The sequence below is a fragment of the Camelina sativa genome, chromosome 19, assembly GCF_000633955.1.
Source record: "Camelina sativa cultivar DH55 chromosome 19, Cs, whole genome shotgun sequence".
In the NCBI taxonomy this organism is placed as follows: Eukaryota; Viridiplantae; Streptophyta; class Magnoliopsida; order Brassicales; family Brassicaceae; genus Camelina; species Camelina sativa.
In genome coordinates, this window is record NC_025703.1 from 5958327 (window position 1) to 5976482 (window position 18156).

Here is an 18156-nt window from a genome sequence, read left to right on the forward strand (position 1 = left end):
ATCATCGTTATTTCCATTTTTCCCACAAAAGAGGTCTCTCGCTAAAAAAAGAAGCAATGCTCTTTTCTATTTTGTAGTAAGTAACACTTTGCGCTTTACAACAAACGATTAAATAAGGTAAAAAACTTCTCATTAATGGCAATAAAGTTCTTTTTTGGTGGTTCTTTCAAAATCAAAACAGAGAGAATAAAAAAAAACACAAACTTGTAAACTTTATTTATTATTTACAGTAATGTAATCTCTCTATAACAACACCACCTACACCTACGTATTGGCCTTATTGCTTACGACGTATTTATACATATATGGAAAGATCCTGTGTCCTTCCCTACATATAAAGATTCTGTTTTTCCAGTTTTTTTTTTTTGTTTTTTTTTCTGAATCAGATCCTTATTCTTGACCCCTTTCGATCAGATTCATGGCAACGACTCAATCACACACCTCAGATCTTACTTCTGGTAACGTCACTTACTGACCCATCTCTCAATTTTTCAGATTCTCTTCTAAATTTGATTCCTTTACGTTTGATCTCTGCCTTTCCTTTTTCTCAAATTCTTAGTGGCTTTCGTGTCCAAATCCTCTTACATCGGATTTTTTTGATCTGTTAGGTTAGGTTTCGTTGATTTGGGTTTGGATTTAGAATTACTAGTTTTGCTTTTTCAGTTTTTGGTAGTGGTCTCATGAATTCACTAGTAGCGTAATTGAATTGCAAGTGTTTAAGTTTGGAGAATCTCGATCTCCTTTCTGTTAGGATCTGGGATCCAAGCTCTTTGATTTATTAGTGTTCCTTAAGTTCAACTTTTAGATTTTTGCATTAGGATCTGCTTTTTTTTTTTTGCCGATCTTGATCTTGTTCATGAATGATTCCACCGACTTATTTGTGTTTACCGGTTATGCATGAAACACAGAGGAGCAACCTGCTAGTCTGGACATCATGAAGGAACAGGTAATTGATCTGAGTGGTCGTTGGTTATTATTTCCATCGGATTGAAGATTCACTGAAGAAAATTAACTTCAAATCTTTGTATTCCTTTTATCTTAAGCAGCCTGTTCCGGCAAACAACGAGACATCAGCCTCTTTTAAGTCCTCCCAGGAAGCTGCTGTTGTAGTTCATCCAGCAAAAGTTGCTCCACTGACTGGACCTTATGGTTTATCAGGTGATTTTGCCGGACACTTACCTAGCAGCATCCTCTCTCCTCAAGCACAAGGCTTTTACTATAGAGGTTGGTTTGTGATTCATGTATTTTTAGCTTCTCTGATTATTATACTGTATCTCTCTTCTGAGGTCATAGAGTTTGGACTTTGTGTATAGGTTTTGATGTTTCATAAATACTAGAGGCAATGAAAAGAGAGAGTAGTATATATATGCCTTCCTGTACACATGAGTTAGTTCTGTAGTTCTTGAACTGAGTATGGGTCGTTTTGAAGCTAATCCAGATTACTTTCTATGTTGGGGAGCTAGGTTATGAAAACCCCTCTGGCGAATGGGACGAATATTCTTCGTATGTCAATGTTGAAGGGTTGGACATCACATCTCCTGTGTGTACATCTTACCATCTCTTTTCAGATTTCTTCTTTAGAACATTTCAAATTGTTCACTATTATTTCTCTGATCAAATCAGGTTGGCTTCAATGAGAATGCTTCTCTGGTCTACCAAACGGGATACGGATATAACCCTCAAATGCCATATGGGCCATATTCCCCTGCTGCAAGTCCCTTACCTTCTGAGGGGCAGTTGTATTCGCCACAGCAGTTTCCGTTTTCGGGGGCATCACCGTATTACCAGCAGGTAGTTCCTCCTAGCATGCAATATATTACTTCTCCAACTCAGCCCGAGCTCACCAGCCTTGTCGGTGTTGACCAACAAGGTGATAACATTGGACCACGCCCCTCCTACCATCCTCATCCCATTGGACCGTTTAATGGAAATCAGCCAAACCTTGGTTTTCCTGAATGGCAGCAAGGTTTTGACGGGGGGATGTGGTCAGATTGGTCCAAGCCTTCTGATATGCACAGGCATTCTTCTTCTATTTCACCAGCTTTATCTCCTCAGCCACTTGGCTCATTTGGATCATTTGGCCAGAACGTTCCCATGGTTAGTTCACTTTTCTTTGCTATTCTTATCTGACACATAGATACCATTGGTCTATCAATGGTTGTATATTGGACTATATGTTGAAAGTAGATACTGTTCTTTTAATTTGTCAGGGATCACAGCGACAAAGATCATTTTACGGTTTTGGATCTGGTTCGAACTCTTATAACAGAGGTTACATGCATAGTGGTGGTCGTGGCCAAGGCTCTAACTATGGAACTAGACTAATTTCTAATGTGGGTATGGGAAACCAAGGCTGGATGGGGGTTGACAACACTAGAGGGCGTGGAAGGGTTAGCGATCTATCTCTGAGTGGTGGCTATAATGGTACCTTTGATATCCTGAACGAGCAAAATCGAGGACCAAGGGCTTCAAAGCCCAAGACTCAGGTCTCAGAGGAGCTTGATTCTGCTGCTGATTCTAAGAAAAATAACAAAGGCAGTGCAACGGAACACGAGGAATCCAACAACAGTTCGGATTTTATCACCGACTACGATAACGCCAAGTTGTTCATCATCAAGTCTTACAGTGAAGACAATGTTCACAAGAGCATTAAATACAATGTGTGGGCTAGCACCCCTAATGGCAACAAAAAGCTTGACGCTGCTTATCGTGAGGCCAAGGACGAGAAAGAACCCTGCCCAGTGTTTCTTCTGTTCTCTGTACGTCTCTAATCCTGGATCAAGTGAAAAAATACAGAATAAAAAATGAGCTGGTTACCCAGTTCTCTTCTTCTTTCTGCACATTATTTACGAGGTTGTGATTTCAGGTAAATGCGAGTTCTCAATTCTGTGGTGTAGCGGAGATGGTTGGACCTGTTGATTTTGAGAAGAGCTTTGATTACTGGCAACAAGACAAATGGAGTGGGCAGTTCCCAGTGAAGTGGCACATTATCAAAGATGTTCCAAACAGTCAGTTCCGCCACATTATATTGGAAAACAATGACAATAAGCCTGTGACGAATAGTCGAGACACCCAAGAAGTAAGTAGTACCATTCTCAAGCTTTCTTGTCCATAAGATACCTCTTTTAAAACCACACAATGCTAACTACAACCAAAAACTGCAGGTAAAACTGGAACATGGCATCGAGATGCTGAAGATCTTCAAGAACTACGACGCTGACACGTCAATCTTGGATGATTTCGGGTTTTATGAAGAGCGGGAGAAAATTATACAGGACCGGAAGGCAAGAAGACAGCCAAGCTTGCCGTCGGTAGGAGTGGTAGCAGGAGAAACAGAACATAAACCTGCATCTGCTGCATTGCCAACAGAGTTCATCAAGAACATGTCCAAAAGTTTTGCACAAGTTGTCCGCGTGGACGAGGGGAGCAAAGAAGCAAGCAAGGCCAGTTCATCTCCAGATGCAATTACAGCAGTCTCTTCCGGTCAATCCAACTAGTAAGTAAAAGACATGAAATTAGCAAAGACTTATGTTTTCAATTCCATAATATATGATATTTTGTTTGTTCTAAGAAGGTATTCAAATGAAAGTTTTACGTCTGACCGGGTCTGGTTTTTGTGTAAAGTAAAGCTTCTTTTTTTTTTGCCCTTTTCTGCTTCCGGGGTCTTTAGCTAAATTTGATTCATTTCCCTCTTTTCAATGTTTTCTATATAATACCCTCACTCTTCTGGGTTTGATTAGAAGAAGAAGATGAAGATAATGTACGAAAGACAATATAATGTTGCTCTTGTAAAGGAAATGCCTCATTTATCTTTGCAGGCAGTTTTTTTTATTATGAATAAAAATGCAGATTACACCCATCAATCATATTCAAAGCTCTCAGCTTTCCACATCTCCAAATTTTGTTTCTTTGTGGTCTTTTTTTCCCCTACACATATCTTTTAGATTAGGGGAGTCTGGTTATGAATGTGAAGGTGACAAGAAAGTCATTCAATGCCTTATTCATTATTATTTCATAATTCTTTATTGAACTTAAAAATTTAGAGATTGTCATCAAAAGGAACACTGAGATTGTGTGGTTCATACTCATACCATATCATTTATATTCATGACCCTTTCTACAAGCAAAGCAGATTCAGATCTGTGAAGATGTTATGGATCACCAAGATAATGTGGCTAAGGGTTCACTTGTATTTGATATTATCCATTAGTGAGAAACAAATAAAATTCTTTCATTTATTTAACAAACGTGTGTCTATGTAATTTACTTATTAGTCTATTTTGCCATGTTTCTAGATCTAATCGGGTCTAAACCTGACCTGTGCACAGATCTGATCTACTTACTAACGCTTTTTTGTAAACCTTACGTAAAAATGGTTTAGAAGAAGTAGCCATTGGTTCACACAAGAGGGCCCATATTAAACATTAAAAACAAAAGGGGCTAAATTATAACAACAAAAACATAAAAAGGGCCAAAAAGAAAAAAAAAAGTAGAACAAAAGTTAAGAAGAGGTCATATTCTCGAACCCTTGAGGATTGGTTGTAGTCTTTGTCACTCAGCAACAAGAACCAGACTAGTCCTAATCCTAGTCTTAGTCCTAGTCCACGCGCGAATATATGCAAACGTCTTGAAGCCATTTGATAGGACGGACCGATCTCCAGTAAGGGTTTTTGCTCAGGGAAAACGATGAATAGTGGCGATACCTTATCGACGTTTGCTCAGTTTATCTCCTCTTCCGATAAATTTTTCCGGCGAGCTGATGATGCTGATGGAGGCTTTTGTTATTGCTCGGCTACCGTGCTCGCTCTTGTCTTCATTCTTCTCTACCAAGTTCTCGTTTCCCGGAAATTTCGATTCTTCAGTCATGCCTCTCCTTCTTCTTCTTCTTCCCCAGCCGTCTCGATTTCTCAATCTCAGAACTCCCAATCAAGGTAAAGGGTTTTTTTTTTTTAATCGTTCTTGTCATCTCTTGTTCTGTGTTAGGACTTTCACAGTTTGGTTCCTTTTTTCTTTCTGCTGAGTAAATTTATAAACTTTAGTCTCTTCTCCTTTACTGTGTGCCTTGTATGATTTGAGTTGTAATCGTCTATGATCTTATTCATTTTATGGACTTTATTGTTTTGCAGAATCTCGACACTTGTTTCTGATGAAGATCTAAAGGGACTGATTGAGAAATTGGGGGAAAGAAATGGAGATGCTGAGATTTGGGAAGATGTTATTCAGAAAAGCAACCCTCGCGTGTCATACACTGCTAAATGCTGCAAACCAAAAGTAAAAATAGCAAAGCTTCAACCTTTGAGTGTCTTAGTAAGGTTTCGTTTTCTCTGATAACTGAGTTGATTCTTTTGGTTTCTTGTAGGATGGTGGTCCCATGAAGTACCTAAGTACTACGGTATTTGAGGACTGCTCGCCGGAGGTTTTGAGAGACTTTTATATGGATAATGAGTACAGGACACAATGGGATAAAACTGTCGTTGAGCATCAGCAATTGCAGGTTGACAGTATTAGCGGAATTGAGATTGGTCGCACTATAAAAAAGTTTCCCTTGTTGACACCAAGAGAGTATGTATTAGCTTGGAGATTGTGGGAAGGGAAGGATGAGTTTTACTGTTTCATCAAGGTATAATTAACTAAAACATTGCTATTGAAACAAACTAATTCTAAATTACCTGTTTTTACATTATTCATTTGCACCTATATACTCCTCTTCAATTTGCTAAGTACTTCTTGTATATGCTAGACATCACAGACCTGGACCATGTCATATATTATCTGTTATTGGCTTTGCCACTTAACCTATTATTTCTGGCTCTTTGGTTATTATCAGGAGTGTGATCACAGTATGGTGCCGCAACGGAGGAAGTATGTACGTGTAAGTTATTTCAGATCTGGTTGGCGAATCAGGAAAGGCAAGTGTTTCTTGTCAGGTTCATCATCATCCATATTTCAACTATAGCTTCTCTTGATGTCTCAACAGTAGTACATACTACAAATCTCTGTAATAAGAGATTTATCAGTGGTGTATAAGGTTTTCCATTCCTCCATACTGTCTATGCATAACTTAAACTTGCTGCAGTTCCTGGCAGGAACGCTTGTGAGATACACATGTTTCACCAGGAAGATGCTGGATTAAATGTTGAGATGGCAAAGCTTGCTTTCTCAAGAGGCATATGGAGTTATGTTTGTAAGATGGAAAATGCACTTCGTAAATTCATTGCAACCAGTCATCAACCCCAAGGCCCAACTTTATCTGCTGTCAGCTTAATGAAAAAGGTGAGATGTTAGTGGGTTTTAATTCGATCTGAGTTCAGATTTCTGGTCAAGTGCTGGAAGTTTTTGCCCTGCAAAATATGTGTTTGTAAAATCTTAAATTTGGTTTTCTGAAACTGAATATGCCGTCATCAACCTTGTGTTATCCCACAGATTCCATCAGAGTTAGAAAGTCAGACAAGTGACATCACAAACTCTGTGGGAACTACTACTAGTAGTGGTCTGCACACAGGTGAAGGAGCCAAACGGAGGAAACTGTTGAGAAAGCCTTCAAAGAAGCTGATAGCAAACAGTATGTTACTTGTGGGCGGTGCAGTTGGTGGTGCAATCTGCCTGTCTCGTGGTCACTCCGCCTTAGGTGCAAAGGTTGCCCTGGCTTACTTCTTGTCGAAGATGAGAAAGCGTGGAGCTCCACTGAGCCAAACCACCCAAAATGCTGGTATTTAAGTCATGCATAGAATTTGTTTTGATGAAACTCTGCAACTTCTAAGGTTAGATTAAGCTTGTATGATAGGGGAGTGTCTATTAAATGTGTGAATACTGTCATAGAAAGTTTCTATATCTTCAATGGCTCTGATCTCATGACCTCTGGGTCTTCAAAGTTTTGTATACATCTCCTGGAAGACAATATTTATGGGTTAAATGTGAATGTAAAAAAGTTGTATTTTACGCAGTGAAGCCTAAGGATATGGCCAAGAAAAATATATATTCAGACAAGATCTTGTTTTTTCTTACCAAATTCCAGACAAATTGAATGTTATTTCTCCCAGTTTCTGCGGGAAACAGATTGGTGTCTTTTCGTTTGTTTTGATGGTTCACACGTATGCTTGAATATACGTTGAAACAAACTTTGTTTATGTGTGTTTTGCAGTTAGATCGGACTTTGGACACAGTTGTGGTCTCTCTCCTAATGTTTCGGTGTCTGCTTCAATTTTAGCTGTACATTTCTCTATTCACACGTCCAGATTTATACGCCCTTTCACTCAATAACGTCATTCAAAAAAGAAAAGAAAAAAAAAAAAACAGAAGAAACTGAATTTGCCATTTTTGGTTACTGCCACACCATTTCCAAATTAGTTTTCTTCTTTCATGACCTTCATCTTTCTTTCCTCTCCTTCGGCTTTCGTGTGTTTCCTTTGCCCCCAAGGAAACCCGGAACCAGCCCTGGGTTTCTCTTTGGATCATCTTTTTTACATTTTCACAGATTTTCATTTCTGAGCTCAAAAGTGACAATCATGGCGCCCAATCTGCAGCTAGTAATACTTTTCTTCATCGCTTGTTTCGGAATCTTCACCTCTCTTGTTCTTGCAAAAACCGATAGCCAAGACGGTGAGTGTTGTTATTCAATCATTCAAATAGTTGTGATAAGATCTTGAAATCAGAGAGGTGGTTATAAAATTTCATCTTTGGCTCTTCCTGCCTGATCTTTTATGGATTTTTGTAGTATCGGCTCTTAATGACGCCTTTAAGAGCATGAACTCTCCATCAAAACTCAAAGGCTGGTCTTCGAGCGGAGGCAATCCTTGTGGTGACTCATGGGATGGCATTACTTGCAAGGGCTCATCGGTTACTGAAATGTTTGTTACTTCCTCTCCTATCTCATCAATGGTTTTGGATTCACCGATTCTGATCTTTATTTTGTTTCATTTTGTTTCTGTAGAAAAGTATCTGGACGTGGACTCAGCGGATCTTTAGGTTATCAGCTTGCAAACTTGAAATCACTCACTTACCTGTGAGAATTCCCCAATTTTTCAATGCATTTCCTTAAGCTTTACTTCTTGATCAGGTTCAGGTTGATATTAAGGGGCTACATGTTCTGTTTTGTCATTGTAACAGTGATGTAAGCAAGAACAATCTTAACGGAAACTTACCCTACCAGCTTCCTGATAAGCTTACTTACCTGTAAGTATCTTCCAATTACAATGCAGAGATTGATCTTTACTACACAGTTTCAATGTGTTAAGCTTTACTTAAATAATGCAGAGATGGCTCTGAGAATGACTTCAACGGTAATATGCCATACTCGGTATCTCTCATGAACGACCTCACTTACCTGTAAGCCAAGACCCTTTGCATTTTCTTTTCCCACATATCAGAGTTTTCTTCATACCCGCTCTTGTTTTGATTTGCTCAGAAACCTTGGTCGTAACAACCTCAATGGTGAACTGAGCGATATGTTTCAAAAGCTTCCAAAACTTGAAACAATGTAAGTAGACATTTGTTTTGCTGCTAATTTGGTCAGATGTCATATTCTTCATTCGAGTATATTTCTTGCAGTGATCTGTCTTCCAATCAACTCACGGGAAAACTACCCCAAAGTTTTGCCAATCTAACAGGCCTTAAAACACTGTAAGAGAAGAATGCACTTTTAAGTGTTAACTACTTAAAAATGAAATCCTGTGCTGTTACTCATAATGCCATCTATAACTCTTTACTTTTAGGCACTTGCAAGACAACCAATTCAAAGGCTCTATCAATGCTCTCAGGGACCTCCCTCAGATTGATGATGTGTAAGTCTTTTGAAGGCGCTATTTTCTATCCTTGGAATTAGATATTTCTTTCATTAATGTTGTGTACGAATCTTGCGATGACAGAAACGTCGCAAACAATCAATTTACTGGTTGGATCCCAAACGAGCTAAAGAACATTGGAAATCTTGAGTAAGTTTTATCTCTCATTTTCTCTTGAAAACAATTCAAAAAGGTACAAAAGCAATGATTTTGTTTTCTTCAATTTCTTGGTTAGAACTGGAGGAAACAAGTGGTCAAGCAGTAGAGCTCCCTCACCACCTCCCGGAACCCGTCACATAGACAGAAACTCAGGAGGCGGTGGAGGAATGAGCAAGGCTCTGATCACTGGAGTTATAACAGCGGTGTCTTGTATAGGTGGACTCATTCTCTTTGCAGGAGTGATTGCATTGTTAACTCGAAGAAAGAACGCTCAGCTTTCTTCTCACTTTTTCGACGAAGAGAAAGGAGGAACCAACCGAAGCAAGCCACTCTTCACACCACAACCCTCTCAGATGCTTCAGTTCGACAATATGGATGACTTCAGAGGACAGAAGACGGTTGATTCCAACACTTCAATTGAGACAAAGGCTTCTGTTAAAAGAACTTCTTCTGTCAGTTTCAAGAATTCTCCTACTTTTCATCTCATACCTTCTACTCAAGTGGTTGCAACTCCTGATCGTTTCTCCAACCTTGAAGAATCCCCTGACACACGCGGTGTGAAAGCGTTTACGCTAACGGATTTGCAGAACTCCGCATCTGGTTTCTCACCGAATCGCCTTCTTGGTGAAGGAACCATTGGACGTGTCTACAAAGCTAAATATCAGGATGGAAGGGTTTGTTTTTCCTTCTTTCTTTCCACTTTTCTCTCTATTCTTCTTCTCAAGAAACTTCCTTCAGTTCTCTTTCTTTATTTAACAGAAATTTGCAGTCAAGGAGATTGATTCTTCACTGTTAGGAAAAGCAAATCCGGAAGAGTTTTCACACATAGTGTCGAGTATCTCGAGTATTCACCACCCTAATATGGCAGAACTCGTGGGTTATTGTTCAGAACAAGGAAGGAATATGCTTGTTTATACGTATTTCACAAGTGGATCACTTCACAGATTTCTTCACCTGTCTGATGATTTCAGCAAACCATTAACTTGGAACACCAGAATCCGAATAGCTCTCGGAACTGCGCAAGCTATAGAGTAATTAGTTAAATCATTTAGCTATATATTAGCTGCTCTAATTTTTCCTTTTATTTTCTGACAAGAAACATTCTTTTGTCAGGTACCTTCATGAAGCATGTTCGCCTCCCCTAGTTCACAAAAACATCAAGTCATCGAACATTTTACTCGACAGTGAGCTAAATCCTCACCTCTCAGACTATGGCTTGGCAAATTTTCACCACGTGAGCGTCTTTTAGAATTAGTACTTCAAGAGGTACAAAGTTGTTTCAAGTCTGTATTTAAATGTTTCTTTCTTGAAATTTGCAGCGCACAAGTCAGAATCTTGGAGTTGGATACAATGCTCCAGAATGCGCAGATCCCTCGGCTTACACACTAAAGAGTGATGTTTACAGCTTTGGTGTGGTGATGCTGGAGCTGCTAACTGGTCGAACGCCTTATGACAGGTTCAGTGATCAAACAGTAATCTTCGATATAATTCTCAAAACTATACAAGTGTATCTGAAATGGTTTTTTTGCTTGCCTCTGAACTATAGTGATAGACCAAAACCAGAACAGTCTCTAGTTCGTTGGGCAAAGCCACAACTTAAAGACATGGATAGTCTGGTGGAAATGGCGGATCCCGCGCTGTGCGGGCTCTACGCTCCAGAGTCTGTATCAGCATTTGCGGATATAGTTTCAATCTGCGTAATGGTATGCTCATTGTTGATTCTCTACTGTGTTATTATGTTCATTTAAAGTTTTAAGGTTCAAGGTTTGTGAGAGTTGGATGGTTATTACTTTTTTTTCAGACGGAGCCTGGGCTTCGGCCGCCAGTGTCAAATGTGGTGGAGGCACTGAAGAGGCTAGTGTAGTCTACTGCCTCAAGTTATATTGAAGTGCTTGAATGTATTTAAGGAAGAAGAATAACTCTTTTGGAGATTTGAGGCTAACAACCAGAGAAACTTCTGAGCCAACTCGAGTAGGAACTCAAAAGCTATTGGATTCAGGTTTGTATAGAGAGAGAGATAGGTGGTAAAGATGGTGGAGGAAAAGAGAGACAGAGATTCTAGTATTTGGGTTTTTGTTTCATATCATGTCTTAACATTTAGATTAATCTTTTAATCATTGAGAAAAGGAAAAAGAAAATTAGCAGTGTCATTGAACAATACATAAGACATATAACACGCTTTCTTGCATACAATTTAATGATTTATCATCTACAAACCCACAAATCAAATCCAGGGAAGATGTGAACAGAAATAAAGCAGAAAGCTCTGTTTTCGGAAACAGAGTCATCATCCCCCATCTGTTCGTAAACAGAATTAAAAATTAATTGTAGCCTAATCACTAGTTTCATATTTCTCCTGATTCGTTTGTGGGTTCTTTTTCTTGTATAGGTATTACCTAACATGAATTTCTTATTTTTATCCATCCTGATTATTACATTAAGCTAAGAAGAAAGCTTCCTGTATTTGTGAGCTTTACTTCTTTCCTTTTCAAAGAAGAATTGAAAAAAATGCAGCTTAAAGAAAAAAAATGGAAGGAACTGTGTCTCAGTGTCATTGCTGTTTCTTGCTATTATCAGCCAATACATGTTCATCTAAGACAGCATTCTCGGGTTGGTCTTCATCAGACAAGTTCCCATCATCCTCTTCGCTACTCCATTTCCTTACAAATTTAGGAACCATGCTTTTTACATCTTTTGCCTCCGACACTTGATCCATATCGTTCACTCTTTCAAAGCGGACAGCACTAACTTTTCTTGCATTTCCTGCTAGTATCTGCTCACGGAAAAAGACCTTCATTAGTTCAAACATTGAAGGTTGATTTGTGTCAGATATGATAATGAGCCACTCAATACCTCTACTCTATAAATTTGGTGCTTTTCCTTTGGCTCTTGCCTCTCCTGTTTACCTTCCTCTTCCTCACCATCCTCTTCCCAGCTTTCCTTTTCAAGAACAACCTTTACACTTTCTCCAGTTTTTGGGATATATCCAAAGGCCTCGCACACAAAGCCTGAAACTGTCTCGTACTGAATGCCCTGCTTCCCAAATGAACAAACATTGTGGGTTTGCAACTTTAAAAGAGACATAACATGTTCAGAGGGCCTAAATAAAAGCTTGTCTACCTACAAGTAACCTTAAAGATGTTGTTCTGTTTCCAAAGTGACGCAAGGGGTATCAAAGACACTGCTGAAAATTAAATTACCTCTGGCATTTTCATATTCAGTTCTTCAGATAGCTGGTCTATCGAGGTATTAGCATCAACATCATATATCCCCTCATCTCTCATGACAATATACCCTGTTTTCTTCTGAATCTCCTCCTATTGATGAGCCAAAATCATGGAGGCCAGAAATTAAGTAATGGAATAGAGCCTCACCAATGAGCAAATACGTTATGTAAGATATATAGGTTAATCATATTAACAGGTCTAGGATGGTTTTCTAAAAGAATTGAAACTAGACATTTACTTTTGAATCATTTTCATCAAATATTTCACCAACAATCTCTTCGACCACATCTTCAAGAGTTACTATCTGCAGAAACAAATTGATAGGAGAAAGATCAACTAATTGTGGAAGAGAGAGTAAAGAAGTATAAAAGAAGTGATCAAAGAGGAGCAGCACATACTCCAATGGTTCCACCATATTCGTTAAGAACAACTGCCATGTGAACCTTTCTTATGCGAAATTCTCTAAGAAGATTCCAAACAGACATTGAATCTGCAAAGCGTAACATATATCATTAGATTTTCTTCTCTGTGAAATAATTCGGTGTGAAGAATTAGTGTTTAATGTCGGTAATATAACAATGATAATTTAATCGGAATGGAGAAAACCCGAAGCAATAAAATGCCTAGTGGTTCGGTATCAAATGCAAAAGCAAACACATTGATGATTACCAGGGACGAAGTATGCAGGCTTATGTGCCATGTCCCCTACAGAAGTACTTTCTAGTAGATCACCCTTCAAAATCAACACAAGATAAATCATTCTAAACAACACGACTAACAGAAAGGACCCTAAGAATAGCTGGAAGGAAATAACAGAAAATGAAACCGTCAAACCTTTTGAACATAATCTAGGAGATCCATAGCATATGCGATTCCCACGATGTTATCTATACGCTGCTCAAAAACAGGCACCCTGCAAGAAAACATGAGCGTGATGAGTAGTCCCAAGGGAAATGGCTTCAGACGGAAGGCTTCGGAATTTATTTACCTTGAGTACTGATGGGTCACCCACATACTATGGAAATCAACTAGACTGCCACTGGCGTCAATAGCAACTACATCAACAAGAGGAGTCATCACCTCTCGGACATGGGTATCCTTTATCTCCAGCACATTTTCAATCATATCCTGCAGAGCAATCATTAGGATAAACGTAAGTATGTATAGATTTTAAACTTAAAAGACTAATATATTACAAAACTCATACCTGCTCCTCTTCTTCAATGGCGCCACTTAATTCTGCACCTCGTAGCATCAGTTTCAACTCATCTTCAGTAACATATGGTTCGCTGAGAAATTCAAGAAGCCAAGGGATTATGACTACAAGTCGCTAAATTTTAACAAAGAATAAGGCATGACAATCCAGTAAAACCGAATCAAGTATTCTTCTCAAGCAAGCCAAAAACTATAAGAGATACTAAAACAAGTCTAGGCTGATGCATACCTCCGTCCTTTCAAACCAAGAATTTTCAGTATTCCCATTGACAGATATGTGACAATTCTTCCCACAGGATATAATACTAAGGAAAGCCACGCCACTGGCCTGACCTATGCACAGTCAGACAACATAAATCATGTATTCCTTTTTACTACCCACATATGAGATATTTGAACAATAAAGCTATTTCCTATCAGAATGGTCACAGTGAGCAAAACCAATGAGTATCCACATATATTAAGTGAACCAATGCCAATTAGTATAAACTTACCACAAGCCTTGCAACTTCTTGAGCATTGTGGACAGCAACACTTTTTGGAGTAATTTCAGTCAAGAGTAAAATAGCCACCTATACAGTAATTCAAGAATGACAAATCCTTAGGAAGCAACAATACTGATCAAAGAATATCCGTACAGAAACAAAAGAGGCATTGTACTGAACCAAAGAAAAGAATTTGAAAGTTTACAGGTATAGTAAAAGTGTTGAAAATTTTTATACTTACTGTCATCAATCCAGTGGCTGCACTAACACCAGCTTCCCCAAATATAGCTGTTGCTGCTTCAGTGACCAGGGCAGTTGCCGCAATATTCACAACACTAAGACCAACCACAAGACCTAAGATAAGAGACAAAATTTAAAGCAATCCTCTAAATACAAATTGCATATAGAGAAAAGGTAGTACGTTGTTCCAATAAGTATTGTCGTCAGGAATCTGGTAACATCACTCCGGAGCATTCTGAATACACCATTCTCTGGTTCTTTCTCAGCCAACTCACGCACCTGAGATGAACCAAACATAAAACAGCAATATTTCAAACACAATCAGATCAAACAAAAATTAGAAAAAACGATATGAAATTACCTTCCACGGCCACAAAGTGGTAATAGAGGTCTCAGCCATAGAGAAGAATGCAGAGAGACTGAGCAGCGCAGCCAATATAAGACCTTGCTCTCTAAGAACCTTAAGAACCTGGTAAATTTTTGGCAAAGCATTCTTAAACAAGACTACGCTCTGACCAAACACCTCATATCCTGCTTCCACAACACCAGCCGATGCTAAAACTTTTGGGCATCGATACAAGAAAACTCCACACACTACAGCTCCTAGAACAATTCCACGTTTCAGCAAAACCTTAATCGACTCCAGCTCCTTCTCGCCAGAATCAGAATTATGTTGACTACCCTCGTGACACTGACTCGAGCTAAACAGCATAAAACGACTTCTGTAGCTAAATTCACAACTTCGTCTGAATCTAAAACTCAAATTGGAGTTTCTAGACGAACTCAAAACCACAGGGCAGTGCAGCTCAGCTCTAGGGAGAAGTCTTCCTGAAAGCTTCGATTTTTGACCATATCTCTTCAAATTTAAAGCTTTTGTGTCAATGACAGATCGACCCAGAACAGATAACTCAAGTGCCATGCCCGTCATAAGAATCTGATTGATAAAACAAAAAACAAAAACAGAAGCCCCGAGCTGAAGTATGCAGAAAGATAAGACGGCTCCTCCTTTAATCCAAGTCAATGTCTCTCGAAATGCTCAGAACCGTCTAAGATTGGTACACTAAAAGGATAGTTATCTGTTTAGTTAAAATAAAATGGTGAGTTTGAGAATGAGAACTAGGGTTCATAGCTTAAAGATGGGGAGACCCCCTCCGGCAGCGAAAAGCCGAAAATGGTGATGTTGCGGAGCTAAAAGGCGCAGCCTTTCTTTACTCCGTCGAATTTGTTCTTTTTTTTTTCTCAGACCAAACTCGACTGCAAGTGGCAGCCAGATATGGTTAAAATGACAGTTATACCCCTGTCGCATCCACCTACCAGATATGGTTAAAATGACAGTTATACCCCGAGATCTTGATTTTAATAAACTAACCCGGTTTGCTCTTCAACGTTTCTGAATGAACACATCTTTTTATTTGAATGTAGCGATGTCGAATCATATATCATTCATTACAAGCTATATAAGGTAAACTACGAACAAAAATGCTCTTAACAAAATACAAGTCTTTCTTCTTGTCAATCAGAATCCAACTAGTGAAGCAGTTGAACCAGATTCAGACTTCCTAAGTTTTTGTTTTTCATCGTCATCATCACCAAGAAAATAAACGTTTCTAGCTTCACTCGAAACTGGAACTAGATCTTGTAGTATACTCAGCCACAAGTTTAGAAAAAGATGAAGACTTATCCTCCAAGAGTCTTACTGGCGTATCATACTCCTCAATGCTCCCTGCACACAAAGCAAAAACAAGATACACCTCAATGATTGATTCATCGGCACACATGTTCAATCGAGAATGAATTTGAGTTTTTATTTTATTTTCAGACAAACCGTTGCTTAGAAGCAGAACCATGTCGCTGTCAATAACTGAAGATATCCTGTGTGCAATGGTTATCACTGTACAGTCTGAGAAGTGTTCTCTTAAAGTTTTCTGAATCAGATTGTCAGTTGCAGTGTCAACAGAAGCAGTGGCCTCATCAAGCACCAAGATTTTGCTTCTCTTGAGAAGAACTCTCCCAAGACACACTAGTTGCCTCTGACCCATACTCCAATTCTCTCCATTCTCGCTCACAGATGAGTCGAGCTTTTGTTCCTTTTTCCTCATCTCGTCTCCGAGTTGGCACTTGTCAAGAGCCTAAACCACAGTGAAAACTTTAGTCAAGACTGAACATTGTTTAAACTAGATAAAGAAAGAAGAATGCAAATTAAACCAACCCACCTCCCAGATTTGATCATCTGTGTACTCTTCAAGAGGGTCTAAGTTACTTCTCACTGTTCCTTCAAACATGGTTGGATCTTGAGGTATAATACTTAGTCTTAAACGCAAGTCATGCAACCCAATGGTCAAAATATTCACTCCATCTATCCTGATTTCTCCAGCTGAAGGTTCTACAATGCGGAACAGAGTTTGTATCAAAGTCGATTTCCCGCTTCCTGTCCTTCCAACAATTCCTGTTCTTAAACCTCCTTTGAATGTGCATGTTATTCCTCGCAACACAAGAGGCATATGTGGAGCATATCGGACCTAACAATGTGTCAAAATTTTCCAAATGGTTAAGATGGAAATTGAAACAAGTGCGACAACTATAGCACGTTATCTTAATAGGAGCAGTAGATCAATACCTGAAGATCACGGATATCAACTTCACCACGTGAAGGCCATGATTGCTCTGGTCGGTTCGATTCTATCACAAGAGGTGGTTCACTGGGAACACTTGCATACTGAAGGATCCTCTCCACCGATATGATTTTGTTCTCAAGATTACAGAGAGTCCAGATCAGCCAAGCTTGGAGGGTATTCAGATTTAGTCCATAAGTCACTGCTAATCCCGCGAGACTTGGATCAATCACTCCAGTAGGTATGGAGACCAAGAAAACCAACGAAAAGACAAATGTAAGTGATGATAACATATCGAGACGAAAACAAAGCCATTCCATTGCTCCAGCTGTATAGAATTTGGGCCTAGAGTAACCATCACTTAGCCTCATGTTGTCAGCACGGAATCTAGATTCTTGACTGAAACTCCTGATGGTTGTCGCCCCTGAGATCGTTTCAGAAAAATGCTGAATCAGAGGGGCTTTGCAAACTCCAACTAACCGCGAAAGTTCTCGAGCTGCAGCTATGTAATAACGCTGCAAAGTTGAAAGCTTTTTGTCACAACTTCATCACTTAAACAAACTTCGCTAAATTTGACAGAATCAACAACTTTTATGGTGGACTGGATTATATTTATTGGAAGTACCTGATACCATATAGAGGCAGCAACCACAGGGATGAAGACGAGAAAAACCATCCAAGAAACCTGAGACATTACTCCAATGATTCCAATAAGCTGAATGACTGTGATAGCAACTGATCCAAATTGATACGGTATTTCCAAATCTACTGAAGACTGGTCGGTAGAAGCCTATAGAAGGAAAACAAATAAACACATTGATTACCAAAAAGATATATATGGAAATCCTCAAAACAACTATAGTGGCCAGCGACGTACTCTACTCATGATTCTTCCACTTGGAGTGGAATCAAAGAAAGACATAGGAGAACGGAAGATGCAGCGATGCATTTTATGAAACAGTTCAGTAGCAGTCTTGTAACCAGCGGTGACAAGAAGTGTGGCTCTAACAAGAATGCAGAGGGAACTTCCAAAGGCCAGAGCCACATACACAATCATTAACGTGGAAAGTTTCACAGGAGCTTGCACATCCTTAGAAACAGGAGTAGCCCAAGCCATCCAGTAGTTGCTTCCAATCTGTAGAAGCTGAAAGAGAGTTTGCGCCAACAATATGAAAGGCACAAGAGCTCCTCCGTATGCTAGTGTGATATATTTCCAGTACACATCCAAAGAGACGCTACCTTTCTCCCTCTCTTCCTCTTGAACAATTTGTCTTTGGGGCTCCCCGGAATCTACTTTATCATTCTTCGGATCTTGACTTACTTGTTTCCCATCGAAACCAAGAGCATCTCTCACAGCACCATTTTCTTCGCCTAAAACTGATTTCTCAGAAACAGAATTGGCATCAACAGAACCAACTACTGCCAGAGCCTCCTGATG

General features: G+C 39.3%; 5 protein-coding genes across 6 annotated transcripts in view; 3 read left to right on the plus strand and 2 right to left on the minus strand.

Moving 5' to 3' along the window:
- Positions 250–3859, plus strand: LOC104765079. The gene is made up of 8 exons (XM_010488745.2): positions 250–458; positions 909–946; positions 1047–1224; positions 1464–1540; positions 1624–2097; positions 2211–2759; positions 2867–3079; positions 3165–3859. Exons 1-8 carry the CDS (start codon positions 419–421, stop codon positions 3495–3497), a joined length of 1902 nt encoding a protein of 633 aa, XP_010487047.1. The 5' UTR covers positions 250–418; the 3' UTR covers positions 3498–3859.
- Positions 4504–7293, plus strand: LOC104765081 (stAR-related lipid transfer protein 7, mitochondrial-like). Of its 2 annotated transcripts, none has more exons than XM_010488748.2 (7): positions 4504–4931; positions 5127–5271; positions 5360–5620; positions 5828–5927; positions 6077–6273; positions 6424–6709; positions 7142–7293. In XM_010488748.2, exons 1-7 carry the CDS (start codon positions 4687–4689, stop codon positions 7258–7260), a joined length of 1353 nt encoding a protein of 450 aa, XP_010487050.1. In that variant the 5' UTR covers positions 4504–4686; the 3' UTR covers positions 7261–7293. The 2 variants fall into 2 exon arrangements, with proteins under 2 accessions (XP_010487050.1, XP_010487051.1); XM_010488749.2 differs by having other exon boundaries at positions 4506–4931; positions 5828–5909; positions 7142–7260.
- LOC104765080 (protein STRUBBELIG-RECEPTOR FAMILY 4-like) lies at positions 7294–11132 on the plus strand. The gene is made up of 15 exons (XM_010488746.1): positions 7294–7599; positions 7715–7847; positions 7931–8002; positions 8107–8172; positions 8254–8325; positions 8405–8476; positions 8548–8619; positions 8712–8780; positions 8865–8930; positions 9016–9613; positions 9699–9970; positions 10053–10173; positions 10259–10395; positions 10486–10642; positions 10741–11132. The coding sequence occupies exons 1-15, from the start codon at positions 7506–7508 to the stop codon at positions 10801–10803; spliced, it is 2064 nt and encodes a 687-aa protein (XP_010487048.1). The 5' UTR covers positions 7294–7505; the 3' UTR covers positions 10804–11132.
- LOC104765084 (putative DUF21 domain-containing protein At3g13070, chloroplastic) lies at positions 11326–15412 on the minus strand. Its single transcript, XM_010488751.1, has 14 exons — positions 14468–15412; positions 14288–14385; positions 14108–14201; positions 13876–13953; positions 13611–13714; positions 13374–13455; positions 13155–13294; positions 13001–13079; positions 12836–12899; positions 12565–12656; positions 12405–12470; positions 12140–12256; positions 11793–11972; positions 11326–11712 (listed from the first exon to the last, which is right to left on the minus strand). The coding sequence occupies exons 1-14, from the start codon at positions 15032–15034 to the stop codon at positions 11491–11493; spliced, it is 1983 nt and encodes a 660-aa protein (XP_010487053.1). The 5' UTR covers positions 15035–15412; the 3' UTR covers positions 11326–11490.
- The window catches only part of LOC104765083 (ABC transporter C family member 3-like), a 6599-nt gene continuing 3936 nt past the window's right edge, over positions 15494–18156 (minus strand). The window contains exons 4-9 of the mRNA XM_010488750.2: positions 17596–18095; positions 17344–17508; positions 16724–17233; positions 16320–16625; positions 15932–16235; positions 15494–15829 (exon numbers count right to left, since the gene is read on the minus strand). Of these exons, the coding sequence (XP_010487052.1) occupies positions 15720–15829; positions 15932–16235; positions 16320–16625; positions 16724–17233; positions 17344–17508; positions 17596–18095 (1895 nt within the window). The 3' untranslated portion in view covers positions 15494–15719. The remainder of the gene's footprint in view (positions 15830–15931; positions 16236–16319; positions 16626–16723; positions 17234–17343; positions 17509–17595; positions 18096–18156) is intronic.